General features: G+C 40.5%; 1 protein-coding gene across 3 annotated transcripts; it reads right to left on the minus strand.

Moving 5' to 3' along the window:
* Nucleotides 1–1,805: 1,805 nt before the first annotated feature.
* On the minus strand, nt 1,806–9,014 carry LOC134535478 (actin, cytoplasmic A3a). Of its 3 annotated transcripts, none has more exons than XM_063374592.1 (4): nt 8,877–9,014; nt 7,716–7,858; nt 7,399–7,638; nt 1,806–2,915 (listed from the first exon to the last, which is right to left on the minus strand). In XM_063374592.1, exons 2-4 carry the CDS (start codon nt 7,839–7,841, stop codon nt 2,151–2,153), a joined length of 1,131 nt encoding a protein of 376 aa, XP_063230662.1. In that variant the 5' UTR covers nt 7,842–7,858; nt 8,877–9,014; the 3' UTR covers nt 1,806–2,150. The 3 variants fall into 3 exon arrangements, with proteins under 3 accessions (XP_063230662.1, XP_063230661.1, XP_063230660.1); XM_063374591.1 differs by having other exon boundaries at nt 8,885–8,993; XM_063374590.1 differs by having other exon boundaries at nt 8,167–8,978.
* Nucleotides 9,015–17,114: the final 8,100 nt, after the last annotated feature.

Here is a 17,114-nt window from a genome sequence, read left to right on the forward strand (position 1 = left end):
CACCCACATAACCCAGCCGCCCATGGAAGTCATTTATTGGAATGCTACGTGAAATGGGATATGGTAAAATTGATGAGAAGAAAACATCCAATCATTTTTTCCCAAAAGTATTTTGGCCCGTAGTTCGCAAGTTGTACTGCGCATGCGTTGATTGCCGCCAGGAAACGAAAGAAAATTAAAACATCCACATTTATCCCTTATTTGCATGTTAATCAGTCTTCTTTTAAGGGCTCTTATTCAATAGACAAACTAAGAACTTTTTAATGATATTGAAGTGGCATATGAAGCCAACCATGTACATCATCTAAGACAGGGTGGGGGGTGGGGGAATAGAGCACTACAAAAAGGAAATCCTTTCACTTCAAAGAATCTGGTTGTATCACTAAGAGTTGATAACATTCAACTGCAGTTGCACAACTCATTAATAGCTGTGTAAAGGTTCTATTAATTATATGTAAATGCTTGTATACAGCAAGAGAGCAAAACCATTTGTAACAAATTGTAAGACATTTTTTAGGTGTAGTATACTTTTAAATTTAACAAAAAAAAAAATCTTGAATAAGTAATTTAGAATTTACACATAAGCCTGTGAAGATGCAAGGAGGAAATGTATCATATATAGAATCATATATTTAGAACTGTAGGTCTAAGAATAGACAATATCCTGTATGCCAAAATAAATTCATATTTATTCTTGCCACAATTGCTAATTTTATGAAGATAACATTAAAAGCTTTTCTCTTCACTCTATCTTTCATTTCCATAAATAAGCAATCAAGATGCCATGTTGAAGTATATAATCACAGGCTAACAGAGTTATGCATAAAAATTTAGTTTTATTTTTGATCTTTCATATAATAATGCTAATTACACACATTTTCGATGCTTACGTAAATATTTTTGGCTACACAGTTAAAAAAATGGATTCACACATATAAAAAAGTTATTAATGCATCACATTTGTGTTTCCTTTTTTGTTACTGCACTACCTTGCATTATTAAATCTATTGTGAATATGAATGACGGTAAACAGAAAATATCTAGTTATTCAGGGATGTACATGAACTGAAAGAAATCAGGACTTAAAATATCATAGCAGAAGAGGAATTTCAAGAGAACACAAAATCGTTAATTTTAATCAGTTTTGCATATTTTGCAATACTTGCGCAAGCTTTTTAAATGTAAATTTTCAGAAAATGTACATATAGACTTAGTTATTCTTTAGATTAACCTTTTGCTTGAATTTCCATAATATCATTCAGAGCAAGTAGGAATTGGAATCTGAATAATCTGGAATCTACCCATTTCTAGTCAAGTTTGCTTTTATATTAAGTTATTTGTGGTTTTGCAATTATACATTCAATTTACAAGCAGTTGCAGTTCGTTAGCTTGCTAAATGATTTCTACGTTGTGTGGTATGCAGCATGTGCTGATTGAATACTTACTGATGTATTCGAAGTTTATGTGGAGTCTTCTTAAAGTAGCAAAATATTAAAGTGATCTTTTTATGACCAATTGAAAAAAATAGTCTTCACACACATCTAAAAAGTATGCTATTTTAGCCACATTCCATTGCAATAAAACAAACAAATATTGAAATAAAGAATTTTGCGATTACACATGAGCCAGAAATTCTCAAGAAGCTTGGATTCTTCTGAAAGTAAACACTTGTGTAATTTGGAAGTTTATACCTGTTGCTTTCATGGCCACATATCCAACACTATCTTGTACTGTTTCAGAAAATATACGAGATGACAAATTAACATTAATAGGATAATTTCACAAGGATCAAGTAAAAACCCAAGTATTTTCAAATTTTCTTTATTTTAGAAATGATCCCACAATCTCAGCTCTGCACATGGAAATAAATAATACGTACTTTGGCCTAGTGTGATTTGAGATTGTAGGCAATGGCTCGTAACAAAACAGCCTTCAAAAAAGTATAAACATCACTTCATAACTTCTTGCACAAACTATAATACAATGTTTATAGAAATTTACACTTACAAACAATTTACTGCGGAATGTTTGCAACGCATGCGGAATGGTCAGTCATGTACCAACAGCAAAAGGACAGGAATGCGTCAACTGCCCGAGGCAGGCATAAATGAAATATGAAGGGAAATATACAAGTCTGTGGGGACAGCCACTTAGAAGCACTTCCTGTGCACGATGGAGGGGCCGGACTCATCGTACTCCTGCTTGGAGATCCACATCTGCTGGAAGGTGGACAGCGAGGCCAGGATGGAGCCACCGATCCAGACGCTGTACTTCCTCTCCGGAGGTGCAATGATCTTGATCTTCATGGTGGAAGGTGCCAGGGCCGTGATCTCCTTCTGCATGCGGTCAGCGATGCCAGGGTACATGGTGGTACCACCAGAGAGCACCGTGTTGGCATACAGGTCCTTCCTGATGTCCACGTCACACTTCATGATGGAGTTGTAGGTCGTTTCGTGGATGCCGCTAGCTTCCATTCCCAGGAACGAAGGTTGGAACAAAGCTTCCGGGCAGCGGAATCTCTCGTTGCCGATCGTGATCACCTGGCCGTCGGGCAACTCGTAGGACTTCTCCAGGGACGAGGAAGATGCAGCGGTGGCCATCTCCTGCTCAAAGTCCAACGCCACGTAGCACAACTTCTCCTTGATGTCGCGCACGATCTCCCGCTCTGCCGTGGTCGTGAAGCTGTAGCCACGCTCGGTCAGGATCTTCATCAGGTAGTCCGTGAGGTCTCGTCCAGCCAGGTCCAATCGCAGGATGGCATGGGGCAGAGCATAGCCTTCGTAGATGGGCACCGTGTGAGAGACGCCGTCTCCAGAGTCCAGGACGATACCGGTGGTCCTACCAGAGGCGTACAGCGACAGCACTGCCTGGATGGCCACGTACATGGCCGGGGTGTTGAACGTCTCAAACATTATCTGCAACACACGACTGGCTATCACACAACGGCCTGCACTATCCACACAAGACGGAGGCAGAGGAAACAGCTTTCACCCATAAGCAGCCTCTCGCAGAAACAATATAGCAGGTTTCAACAAACACTATGAATAGTAAAACAAATTGTACTATCTCAGCACTAATTGCATACAAACTTTTTAAATTATTCATATTCACCAAGCACGAAAATTATTACGGAATGCAAGTACTCAATTTTGGATTAATTAATTACAAGATGCAGGTACAATGATTTCATAACTGCTGTCATGGAATTAGGCCACACCATTCTGACACAAATAGCACTACAGCTTCCATACAAAATTTATTGGCGACTCATAACTTTAAAAATATTTGGTAACCAAACATTATTTTATAATACTGCTCATGAAAACTACACAAATTAACGGCCTATAAATTTATATTGAAAAAATTGATAAGATGAATTTATATTTTCAGTAAGTATGTAGTGTAGCGGTATTTGCGAAAAAAAATGTTAAAAATCCGAAAATACTTTTATTATACGCTCTAACTTCCTCTTTTCATTAAACCCGGCGGAGATAAGAAATTCCAAATACTTTAGGAGATATCTAATTTTTTAATTTTCATAGTTGGGCGATATTTGTTTAAATAAAAATTTAAAAATTCCGTAAATACTTTTATTCTATGCTCTTTAAATTCCTCTTTTAATTAAACCCGGCAGAGATAAATTCCAAATCTTTAGGAGATATCGAATTTTTTAATTTTCATCACAATACCTGTGCATTCATGCGGCATTAACAATTTTTCTTGTTTACGAGTATGAATACTTTTTTTTCGCGACGTAGGTGAACGACTACATTTTCTACTAATGGCAAAGGAATTGTATCCGCCTCTAACTTAGGTGAGTGTTTAATGTTTCCAATTTTAATGTTTTATTTGTTATTTGAATATTGTTGCGCAAGTAATAAGTAAAATAAAAAATTTCATACTGTTCATCCTTTGTCCCAGGTTTGTTTGGTCAGGTCAGTTACATTATAAATACTTTAAAACTAAACCATTAAAATTAATTCACATTATTTTTAATGTCCGCTTAGTTTGAAAGTATTTATAATGTAACTGACCTGACCTAATCAACCATTTTAATTAATTAGGAATTCACGAACATACGGCAAAATAACAAAATCAGACGGTCAAATGATTGCACAGGTCTTGTATTGCGAAATAAGAACGGCGATATCTCCTAAAGTATTTGGAATTTCTTATCTCCGCCGGGTTTAATGAAAAGAGGAAGTGAAAGAGCATATGATAAAAGTATTTTCAGATTTTTAACATTTTTTTTTCTTTTCGTTAATACAGTTACACTACATATTTACCCTATTTTCTTTTGGTTTCTGATGTGTAGTTAAAATTTTAGCCAATTATCATTTTAATATTTAACATTGTGAAAGTAGAGACTATCAGCATTATGCTCAATGCAATTGCCACATTTTACATCTTCCCAAGATGTCCCAACAAAAATATAACCCTACAAACTAAATTTCGAGGAATCTATTAACATTAAAAAGATAACTAGGGAGTAGTTTTGGTATACAAATAACCCTTAATTAAACTTCTAACTAGGGTGCTAGGCATGGCAGATCTTCAGTGAAATAGCAGGATAGCTTTCGTTTACATAAGACTATTATGCTGACATTGTTAAGAGGGAAAAAATTTTTCCATTGTCCCAAAAAAATATGGAAATACTGAATTAACCTATTACACTTAGCATTCTAGTAATTTTATTGTTTGGGCTAAGAAATAAACAATCACAGTAAATAAAGAAAAAATTGTGTTGAAGTTTGTCTGTCCATTTAAATTTGACTTGGTTGATTTACTAATATCTGATGTCAGATTCAAGTGCTGCTTCAGTTTATGGCAATATTATTTAGGAACCACAATACTAAACTTGTGTTCTTTATTTCTTTCCATGTAAGGTAACAATATTTCTCCTGCAAATACTGTTACCTAAAAATAGAACTGATGCAGTCGAGCATCCAACATTGCAAGACCCTGCTCCAAAGCTTCCATGGGTTTTATCATTCAGAGGACTCAACTGATATGTAAGCTCAAGTGCACAGTGACTAGTTTCGTATTTGTATTATATCATTCGAAACATTCTCTTAATTTTGGTATTTAATTATGTTTATTTATGAAAGCCGGTAAACTGGTTTCTATTATCACTTTGTTGGTAAGTTACTATGTTTCTTAATTATTTTATTTTATTTAAGTGTGCTTTACAATTATAATTTTTTTGTATGGGTTTCATAGTGTATTTATGATGTTTCTAGAACGCACAACAGTAAGTTCAAGTTAAAGAAGTGTGATGCAAAGATAAGACAATTTATCGCTTCCCGTGACATTTGCAAGGACCATGGGAAAGCTCACGGACAGAGAATCACATTATCGTAGCTAATAGGAAGGCAGCTTTTCCAAGGAAGTCCCCAGCTTTCACTGTTCTGTACGTTCTTGTACCGTGCTTTGTCTGGTTGATTATGTGCAGGCTGCGGCTCAGCCATGTGCATTTTCATTCATGAGAATAATAGGACTAAATTCTGATCTTGCTTTGATAATTATCATAAACAGTTTCGAGTCATTTAAAAAACCGAGACAGAACTTTACTGCTTAACTATGCACAACTTCACGTGATCTATGGTGTATTTTATGTGCAAGGGTTTTTTTTTGAAGCAGTACAGAGGCACGAAGCACTAACTTGTTATATGTGATGTAATCTGTTGTATAAAATGAATTATTACATTTGATACATGCAATGAAAATTACAACAATAACAATATCGAGATGTGAATAGTGGAGAAAAATGTAATTTGAGGGAAAATAATTACATTTAATGGCATCTTAAGAAAATTGTCAATTGTAGGAAAACAAATACTAACACAAATATGGTTTTTCACTGTATTCGAACAGCCCTACATACCAGCAACATGTCTAGGATTAAAAAAATACATATTCTCCCAGCTTTTAAAATTAAGAAAAGTTATTTGTCAAATCAACATTAAAATTTTATTACTAATAGAATTTTTATCAAAATGATTGGCATATTGGATTAAATTAACATGCAATATTGGAGTAAATTAACATGCAATTTGCACCGTAAGAGACTTTACCATGCCTTCTAGTCTCCATACAAGGAAAAAGTATGTACATTAGTAGATACTACATAGTAAGGTAATGGAATTTGGGGTAGTGTAATTTATTTAGGTAAATTTTTAAGAGTTAAAATTGAATCTTCGCATTTCCATTCAATGAAGGTTTGGTAAAGAATTTGGTAGCATAACCATTAAGTGTTTATTAGTGTGTAGGTATTTGTTTTTACTATCAGTATGAATACACTTTACATACTTGTTTGTGAATGCAATATGTTACAGTTTGTTTTATAACCTACTAACACTTTTGGCATCGAGAGATTTTGCATACAAATTATAATAATTTACTGAATTCAAGGCCACTTATAATTTCCAAGTAGTGACAAGCTAACAAAAAACAGGTTTGTGCATTTCCGAATAAATTTTATATTTCACATTGCTATTTGTGTGGTTTTCCCTAAAATGCTAGTGTTCGCAGGTCCAGGTTATGGCATCTAAAAGAACCATGGTTAATGGTTAAGTTGGAGACTTATAATACTTCTAAAAATGACAATAGACATTGTGAATAAAGTGAAAATTTGAAAATTATTACTGTAATTTATTTTTTATGTTTTCTAAAAAAAGGTTCTATTCAGACATGTATCTAAAAAGAAAACATTCAATGTGTGTACCCATATATATATATATATATATATATATTGTTTTGTAGAAGTTACAAACTTTCAAAAAATGTTTAGTGCTCAATTATTATTAAAATAATTTTTCATTAAAAAATTATAAAAAAAGCTTAAAATGGCCAGTTTTTGTAGAAGGGAATCCATCATTAAGCCCAGCACTTAAAGTGTTAAGTCTAGAAAAATTAAGTGATTTACAGAATTTAAAAGTGAATATTTATGGAAAATAAATCAAGCCACCACTATTTTTACTATAAAATTTAACTGGAATTTGCATCCCTACTCCACCCTCAAATCTTTCGGGATTCAGTGGGGGGATTGAAAAAATTCAATTGGAGACATAAATCAAGTAACATACTTAAGTGAAGGGGTTGGACAAGTCAAATTAGCCAAGTTATAAACGCACAAACTCTTACGTTATAATTGTAATGTAATCATGAAAGCAGCTGACCTAAACCCACAAGTCTATAGAATTACCTAGCCTATAACTTGGCGAACTAAACTGTTCCTCACAGGAACATGTACCATATCACACAAAACTTATATTTGAAAATGATAAAATCGCAAATGGTACAGTGCAAGTTTATAAAGCAGATCCCAGGCCAGTGACTGGCCCACATGTAGTGAAGTGCAGACCACGCCCCACACCAGACACACGACATGTGGCTCACCTGCGTCATCTTCTCGCGGTTGGCCTTGGGGTTGAGCGGGGCCTCCGTGAGCAGCACGGGGTGCTCCTCGGGCGCCACGCGCAGCTCGTTGTAGAACGTGTGGTGCCAGATCTTCTCCATGTCGTCCCAGTTGGTCACGATGCCGTGCTCGATGGGGTACTTGAGGGTGAGGATGCCCCTCTTGGACTGGGCCTCGTCGCCCACGTAGCTGTCCTTCTGGCCCATGCCCACCATCACGCCCTGCAACACGGGCCCCCGTCAGCGCGCCCGCCACACGGCACACACGGCCCTGTGCCGGGACCACCCGGCAGACTCACCTGGTGCCGCGGGCGACCCACGATGGAGGGGAAGACGGCGCGCGGGGCGTCGTCCCCGGCGAACCCGGCCTTGCACATCCCGGACCCGTTGTCGACCACGAGCGCAGCAACTTCCTCGTCGCACATGGTTAGGTATTAGGGAACTGCAACAACCACGCCCATTTCAAACACAAGCGTTTCAACTTACTGTCAAGACTAAAATTACAACAAACCAAATTTGAAAAAAATTACGTGAGCGTATAGAAAAGTTACTAATCCCGAATAGTCGGACCAAATTACAATATTTGCTCCCAAAAAAAAAAACTACAGCTTGCTCATACAATATGCCGAAAAGGCTTGCTCACTCTCGAAATCCCAAAGTAAAAACCTTAATTTTGAAATTTCAGATACACTCTGTGAAACATTCTTAACTCCACTTAAAAACGTAAAACTAAAAACTGAAGCCACTTACTAGAAAACACTACGTATGTACAAAACTAACTCGCACACTCGACACACTGCCGTCTCACACAAAACTGATGCTCGAGTCAGCTGGTAACAGTAATATATGCCTTTCTCTTCCCTCTCTTCCAGGCGAACCCCTCCCTTTCCACTCCCCTCCCAGCGGAAGATAAGGACGGCGCAACGACAGCCAATGGCAGCACACTTGACCATATATGGAAGTGAGCTAACAGCATGGAACCGACGAAACGCGCCCTACCGGAACCCAACCGGCGTCGGAAAGGCCGACTGAGAAACTACAAGAGCCCCAATACCAACTTCTCGCACTTTGAGGTTCGTCTCCGAAGTGCGACTTTAGAAACAACTACGCCTCTTACTACGTTAATCACGACCAATACTTAAAAACTAAGTACTGTACTTAGAATCTGGACATGACAACGGGCTTAAAGCATGGGTAAATAAATAAATAAAAATCTGTTACGCATAACTTAAACAAGCCAAAACCATTGTTAATAAATTAAAATTCTAACGCAAAGTCTGCAGCATAAGAATAAAAATATTTGAACATTTTGGCGCGGTTAAACCTTTTCTTATTATTATGGTTCTCCCAACTTTACATTCCATGATATACTACCACATGAAACATTTTTCCACATCAAGAACTTTTGCTAAACGAAAACTATACGTTCTCATTCTAATTACAAAATGCAGTGAACATACGTCTTAACCTTTTTTCATCACACTATTACTACCGCCACGCTAAAATCTATTTACAATTTCGCACTAAATGACCAGATGACGTCCACAACAAACTGTCACTTAACGTACCAATTTGTTTATCCGGATCAGGCTTGCAAACCAAAGAAAATAATTGTCGTAAAAATCCTCGTAACTATCACGCATTATAGCACGGAACAAAAAAAAAGTATTGCTGAGTCATTTAAACCCATCTCTTCTCATTTTAATGATATATAAAACATAGTTTAAATTAACAATCATAAGCCTCACGTTTATTTTGCTGTTGAAATAGAGCTTGTAAAAAATATGGCACGCAGGCAAACTAGTTGAGAATTCAGTTTGAAAAATTGTAAGATATTGGTTCTACAAATTACCTCACAAATTTCAAATATTAAATAATACCTGATTTAAATAATATTCAAGGAAATAAAAAACACAACAGTAAATCTTGAAGTTTACGCAAAAGCACTTTATTAAATCCCAAACTCTCGCGCATTTACGATATCTATGGTACGAACGACAACTATCGTTCGAGCAGTGTTTGAACTACGTAAAGAAGTGGACTCATCCGCTGCACAACGTACATTGATAGAAATAATCATGTATCGGCAATTAAACTGAGATTTAACATAATATTAATCAAGAAAATAATTATCATACATATAGTACCCTTCTTGTAAACTTTAACGTAATTTTAAACTTGTGCTTGACACGTATTCTCGTACTCCCCTCAACATGAACTCTCCCACAATCCCCTCCCTGCCCGGAATCGGTTGTTCCATATATGGGCATAAAACGAAATGAGCTCTCTGATTGGCTGGCGGGTTACTAGGCGAGTATCTCATCGTACCATGTTCATGTACATGTAGTTTCAAAGAAGAATCGTTGTCATAGTTTTGGCTGTATCGCAACGATACTTTAGGAATTAGTCATTTAAGGGGCTTAAATTTTTTCGAAAATTTAACCACGGGCATGTACGTAATTTTACTGTTTTTTATACTCAGCCTCTCTAAACGTGTAGAAATTCGAGCATTATGCTCTTTGAGCGGACCTGCTGCTGGCAATTTACATACGTACACGCAACGTAAAAAAAAAAAAAAAAAAATACATTTTTGTAGTTCATCACATTTTGGCGACGTGACGTACGATAAGAAAATAATTGAGTTGTGACTCGTTTATACAAAACGAGTGCAATCTTATAAATATGTGATACAGGTACATTGTGCTGTGTCTACTTCCGCATGATACTTGTTTTACCGGTAACTCGTAAACCTGGGATATTTTGGCGCCTCGCTGTCTTTTATTACAGAAGAGAGTGTATTTCGCACGGCACCCACCCACTATTTGATCCTTACGCCTGTACACGATGGAAGTAGGTATTTGTAGAATGAATGTAGGTCGACGCCCAACTCAAGTAAATTGGGACGTTGGATACAGTATTATTGCGTTAGTAAAATTTGAAGACTTAAATGTCTTCGACAGATTTAAAATAAGTTTTACTTATTGTTTTAATTGCTTCAAGTATTTTCATGAAATCTCAAGCTAATTGCAGATACGGTTTATAGAATTTTGTTAGGATTGTAATTCAACTTTTTTCAATGTATATTTAATTATCTAAAAATATATTCAGAGCAGAATACTTTATCAACATGTTATGTCGAGAGTCAAAATAAATATTTTCACAAACGTCAGCATAATATAAATACGCACGTTAGAGAACACACAATCGAAAAAAAAAAAATTGTTTTGTCTGTTGTTTTTAAAGATAAATTTTTAATCGTTTGTGTGAACTAGAAAATTATTTCTTTGTAAGCATTTACTAAATATAATGCAAGTGCTAATCTCATTCAAAGAAATTATAAATACCTTTCAGTACAGAAATTTTGGCAAATAATTCTCAGTTCGTTGACACTAATTAGACACAAATTAATTCACCGACTCTAAAATCTATGATTATGAACAGAATGCTCGGAGACATGTATTAACGTGTTGTGGTTTGTAAAGCAACGCCGTAAAAAAAAACTCAATTATAGGTGGAGCTAGTTTGGACACTGAACTTATTCATAATAAAAGTTTTTATTTTTATTTTAAGTTGTATAATTTTTGTTCATTAACCGACCAACTGTATTTAAAATGTTCAATTTGAATGGGAAAAAAATCAAGCAGTTATAAGGCATGGGTGGAAACTTAATTCGAAGGATAAATTGATTTAGGTTTGCACACAATATTTTTGCAACAATAATAAACAGCAGAATTTTTGGGTAATGATTGTACGTTCATATTGTTTATAATTTCGTATATTCATTTTCGTAATGACTACATTCTAAAAACAGTGATAGAAAATTTAAGACAAGTGATATCAAGCACCCCTCGCTTTTAGTTATACAGAGTGATGGTGCATTATTTGGCTGTCGGACAAAAAATTGGTTGTCTGTAAAGTCGGTTTACGGACGATAGTTTGACGTGACAACGTCATAACAAAACATTGATGAAATGATTTCTTACTTTTATGAATAAAATTGAATCATTTTTATTGAATTATCACTATTTTGTATGGATACAAAGAAGGAGTGAATCTACAATTTAATTGATAAATTTACTTTTATATGCACTCATTAATTCAAATATTTTTATTACTTTGACGAAGAGATTATTTTAACTATAACTTTTATACATGTTTGCTATTTAACTTCTTCCAATCTGTGTTATTGTGTTAAGGATAGGACGATGATAGGAAAAGTAGGAAACGAATGGGAGTGTTTCAAGTTTAATGTGCCTCGAAAAAGTCAAATCGATGATTGTTCCAATCGAGTGGAAGAGAGATAGATGCGGCGACAGCGTACAATGAGCGTAACGGGACAATGTGCGTTACGGGACACTTTTTCGTGCATGCAGCCGGCGTTCATCGATTTATTAGAGGTTGTCACGTCAAAAACTTAAATTTATATTTTAATTTTTAGTTCATTCAACGGTAAAAGCTTTTTTTTTTTTAACTATAAGTTTATTTTATTCTTTTTAGTCACAAAATAAAATGTCGCCACGTTAGATAGAGTTGTCATTACCCATATCATACTTCATTGTTTACCATAGCACATTAGCACTACAGCAGTACCCTAGAACTGCAGACATTAATATATTAATACAAAATTAAGACCTCAAAGGTTTTAGCTTACCAGTTAAAATTTATCATGAAATTAAATAACAAATATAAGTGGTTTTGAAAAACTAATTTAAAGGAAGACTGATCTAAATTTGTGAGTTCTAGGTAAAATGAAAGCTCTTGACCATCTTTCAAGGATATGTCTAAAGACTTGAAACTTGGCAGGGATGTTCTTCATATCACACACACATTAACTGAGCACGGGGTTTTCCTGAAATCAGCCTCCAAGGCAGGTTACGGGAACGTTGAAGATTTTAGGGCTTTAACACCTCCTCCTCGGCACATTTTCCACAATAAACCGACTATTCAGTAGCGGATGCAGAGGGGGGGCTAAGGGGTTCAAGCCCCCTCCAAAAGCATCTGGGTCCACTATTGTTTTAGTGTTTGCCTTGATAAAGCCTAGCCTCAGTTGGGTCAAGCCCCTCCCAAACCAAAATCCTGGATCCGCCACTGGACCTATTGGATGAGAAACATTCCAAATACAAAAAGAGTACATTTTTAAAATTTTCGAAATTTATGGTCACCAACTCCTCTTCCTCCCGAGGAGAAATTCGATCCCCGGGCACATTTTCCATCACGACCATACCTTTTGGATCGGAAACACTCTAAATATAAAAAGCATTGATTTTTAAAATTTCCGAAATATTGTGTCTTTAGCCCCCTTCCCCCCCCCCCCCCCCCCCCTTCTCTTCCTTGCCTGGGGGAACAGTCGACCCGGGGGAAAATTCCCACCATGCTCCGACCTCATGGATACACAAAAAGTGTGATTATTACCCTTAGATCGAAATTAGTTGTTTTTTAACCATCTGAAGCAATCTCTCCCCCCCCCCTCCCCCAACTCCCTCTTAACTTATAGGTCTTAAGTTATCAAAATATTTTATAGTCAGAGGTTCTTTATATGAATGCAAAATTTCAAAACATTCGGACGCCGAAAAGTTGATAAGAGTTTGCTGCACCTCTGCATCTCTGAGCCCGTTTATAAAGGCACTAGTGGCTAGCTGCTGGCGGAACTCTGTAGGTGCTTCTGGGTAGGCGAGGTGTACGAGTCGCTCGATGTCGGCTTGGAATTCTTCGCTGTTGATGTGTATTCTGTGCTGTTGTATACACCTCGCCCATGTGTCGGTCACCATACCTCAGCTCAAGGGCCTCTACTAATACCCCATATTCTTCCTGGTCTGTGACTGGTATGGTCTGCAGCAGCTCTAGCGGAGATCCTCGCAGGGCCAAGACGAGTGCCGTAGCCATCGTCCCACCCATTCACTTCTGCAGCTGCCTCGAACTGTCTTCTGTACACTGTCCACGAAGACTGACCATCGAAGGTTGGTGGCTTGAATCTTGAGTGACCTTGGATGTTCCCTCCGACCTTGGGTTCTTTCAAGAATTTGTACCAGAAGTTTCATGACTAAAAATTATTCTGAAATCACACGTTTTGGCCCTTTTCACTCTCTCAAAAATACAGTTTAAAAACTAAATGCGAAAACAGAACAATCCATGTGTTAGGCAAACAGACTCCACTGGATATATTGAGTAGTTTTGTTTAATTTAAACAAAAAATGTTGTGGTCCAGACTAAATCTAATGTGCTAAAAAATTGACTTTGTCCACTTAACCAAATATACATACATAAGAGTTTATGGAACCTTTTTGTTCGTTCACTCAAGAAAACACTACAATATTCGTTTGTATCAGTGCTGATCACCTCCACTTTTTCCGAGGGCCGGACACAGGAATAATTGTTACACATATTGCAACGATTTATTAATGTCGTATTATTCTGTAGAATAACGTCGAATGTCACGAAGAGACGAAAAATTATTGTTTTAAATATAAAATCCACCACGTGGTTTCTTCTGAAGATATGCTCACTCTGTGTGTGTTCAGGTAGGCCAGCCCCTTAAATAAGGTGTTATTGTAGGCGAAAGAGGTAAAAAAAAACTAGATTTGATCCTTTTTATGACCTTATTTTTACTTCGGCGAATTCAACTGAATTAAAACTACATACCTAAATTAATTAATTATTTGTATGGGATCTATTATTTTTATATTACATAAATGGGTAAAAAAAAGCTTGCTTCTATACGATAGCCATTATCAATGTTTTAAAAGAACAGCCCCATAAAATCATAAAACCATAAAAGAACACAGTTTCACAGCGTGTGTTTGGCAGAAAGAGCAGCACAGAGCCAAAGTACTGTCGGTAATGTTGGTGGTGTACACAGGGCAAGTTGAGACTTGTCGGTGCGAGGACTGTCAGTACTGACGAGCGTGTACGGCAAGGGCGGACCGGGACTCACGCCCTGCACCCTGAGCCAGAACCGCCCGTACTACACTACTGCTGACCCTGCACCCTGAGCCAGAACCACCCGTGCTACACTACTGCTGACCCTGCACCCTGAGCCAGAACCACCCGTGCTACACTACTGCTGACCCTGCACCCTGAGCCAGAACCACCCGTGCTACACTACTGCTGACCCTGCATCCTGATCCAGAACCGCCCGTGCTACACTACTACTGACCCTGCACCCTGAGCCAGAACCGCCCGTGCTACACTACTGCTGACCCTGCACCCTGAGCCAGAACCGCCCGTACTACACTACTGCTGACCCTGCACCCTGAGCCAGAACAGCCCGTACTACACTACTGCTGATCCTGCACCCTGAGCCAGAACCGCCCGTACTACACTACTGCTGACCCTGCACCCTGAGCCAGAACCGCCCGTACTACTCTACTGCTGACCCTGCACCCTGAACCAGAACCGCCCGTACTACACTACTGCTGACCCTGCACCCTGAGCCAGAACCACCCGTACTACACTACTGCTGACCCTGCACCCTGAGCCAGAACCGCCCGTGCTACACTACTGCTGACCCTGCACCCTGAGCCAGAACCGCCCGTGCTACACTACTGCTGACCCTGCATCCTGATCCAGAACCGCCCGTGCTACACTACTGCTGACCCTGCACCCTGATCCAGAACCGCCCGTGCTACACTACTGCTGACCCTGCATCCTGATCCAGAACCGCCCGTGCTACACTACTACTGACCCTGCACCCTGAGCCAGAACCGCCCGTGCTACACTACTGCTGACCCTGCACCCTGAGCCAGAACCGCCCGTACTACACTACTGCTGACCCTGCACCCTGAGCCAGAACAGCCCGTACTACACTACTGCTGATCCTGCACCCTGAGCCAGAACCGCCCGTACTACACTACTGCTGACCCTGCACCCTGAGCCAGAACCGCCCGTACTACACTACTGCTGACCCTGCACCCTGAGCCAGAACCGCCCGTACTACACTACTGCTGAACCTGCACCCTGAGCCAGAACCACCCGTGCTACACTACTGCTGACCCTGCACCTTGAGCCAGAACCGCCCGTACTACACTACTGCTGACCCTGCACCCTGAGCCAGAACCGCCCGTACTACACTACTGCTGACCCTGCACCCTGAGCCAGAACCGCCCGTACTACACTACTGCTGACCCTGCACCCTGAGCCAGAACCGCCCGTACTACACTACTGCTGACCCTGCACCCTGAGCCAGAACCGCCCGTACTACACTACTGCTGACCCTGCACCCTGAGCCAGAACCGCCCGTACTACACTACTGCTGACCCTGCACCCTGAGCCAGAACCGCCCGTGCTACACTACTGCTGACCCTGCACCCTGAGCCAGAACCGCCCGTACTACACTACTGCTGACCCTGCACCCTGAGCCAGAACCGCCCGTACTACACTACTGCTGACCCTGCACCCTGAGCCAGAACCGCCCGTACTACACTACTGCTGACCCTGCACCCTGAGCCAGAACCACCCGTGCTACACTACTGCTGACCCTGCACCCTGAGCCAGAACCGCCCGTACTACACTACTGCTGACCCTGCACCCTGAGCCAGAACCACCCGTGCTACACTACTGCTGACCCTGCACCCTGAGCCAGAACCGCCCGTACTACACTACTGCTGACCCTGCACCCTGAGCCAGAACCACCCGTGCTACACTACTGCTGACCCTGCACCCTGAGCCAGAACCGCCCGTACTACACTACTGCTGACCCTGCACCCTGAGCCAGAACCGCCCGTACTACACTACTGCTGACCCTGCACCCTGAGCCAGAACCGCCCGTACTACACTACTGCTGACCCTGCACCCTGAGCCAGAACCGCCCGTACTACACTACTGCTGACCCTGCACCCTGAGCCAGAACCGCCCGTACTACACTACTGCTGACCCTGCACCCTGAGCCAGAACCGCCCGTACTACACTACTGCTGACCCTGCACCCTGAGCCAGAACCGCCCGTACTACACTACTGCTGACCCTGCACCCTGAGCCAGAACCGCCCGTACTACACTACTGCTGACCCTGCACCCTGAGCCAGAACCGCCCGTACTACACTACTGCTGACCCTGCACCCTGAGCCAGAACAGCCCGTACTACACTACTGCTGATCCTGCACCCTGAGCCAGAACCGCCCGTACTACACTACTGCTGACCCTGCACCCTGAGCCAGAACCGCCCGTTCTACACTACTGCTGACCCTGCACCCTGAGCCAGAACCGCCCGTGCTACACTACTGCTGACCCTGCACCCTGAGCCAGAACCACCCGTGCTACACTACTGCTGACCCTGCACCCTGAGCCAGAACCACCCGTGCTACACTACTGCTGACCCTGCACCCTGAGCCAGAACCGCCCATACTACACTACTGCTGACCCTGCACCCTGAGCCAGAACCGCCCGTACTACACTACTGCTGACCCTGCACCCTGAGCCAGAACCGCCCGTACTACACTACTGCTGACCCTGCACCCTGAGCCAGAACCGCCCGTACTACACTACTGCTGACCCTGCACCCTGAGCCAGAACCGCCCGTACTACACTACTGCTGACCCTGCACCCTGAGCCAGAACCGCCCGTACTACACTACTGCTGACCCTGCACCCTGAGCCAGAACCGCCCGTACTACACTACTGCTGACCCTGCACCCTGAGCCAGAACCGCCGGTACTACACTACTGCTGTCCCTGCACCGTGAGCAAGAACCGCCCGTACTACACTAC

Source organism: Bacillus rossius, chromosome 8 (genome assembly GCF_032445375.1).
Source record: "Bacillus rossius redtenbacheri isolate Brsri chromosome 8, Brsri_v3, whole genome shotgun sequence".
NCBI lineage: Eukaryota > Metazoa > Arthropoda > Insecta > Phasmatodea > Bacillidae > Bacillus > Bacillus rossius.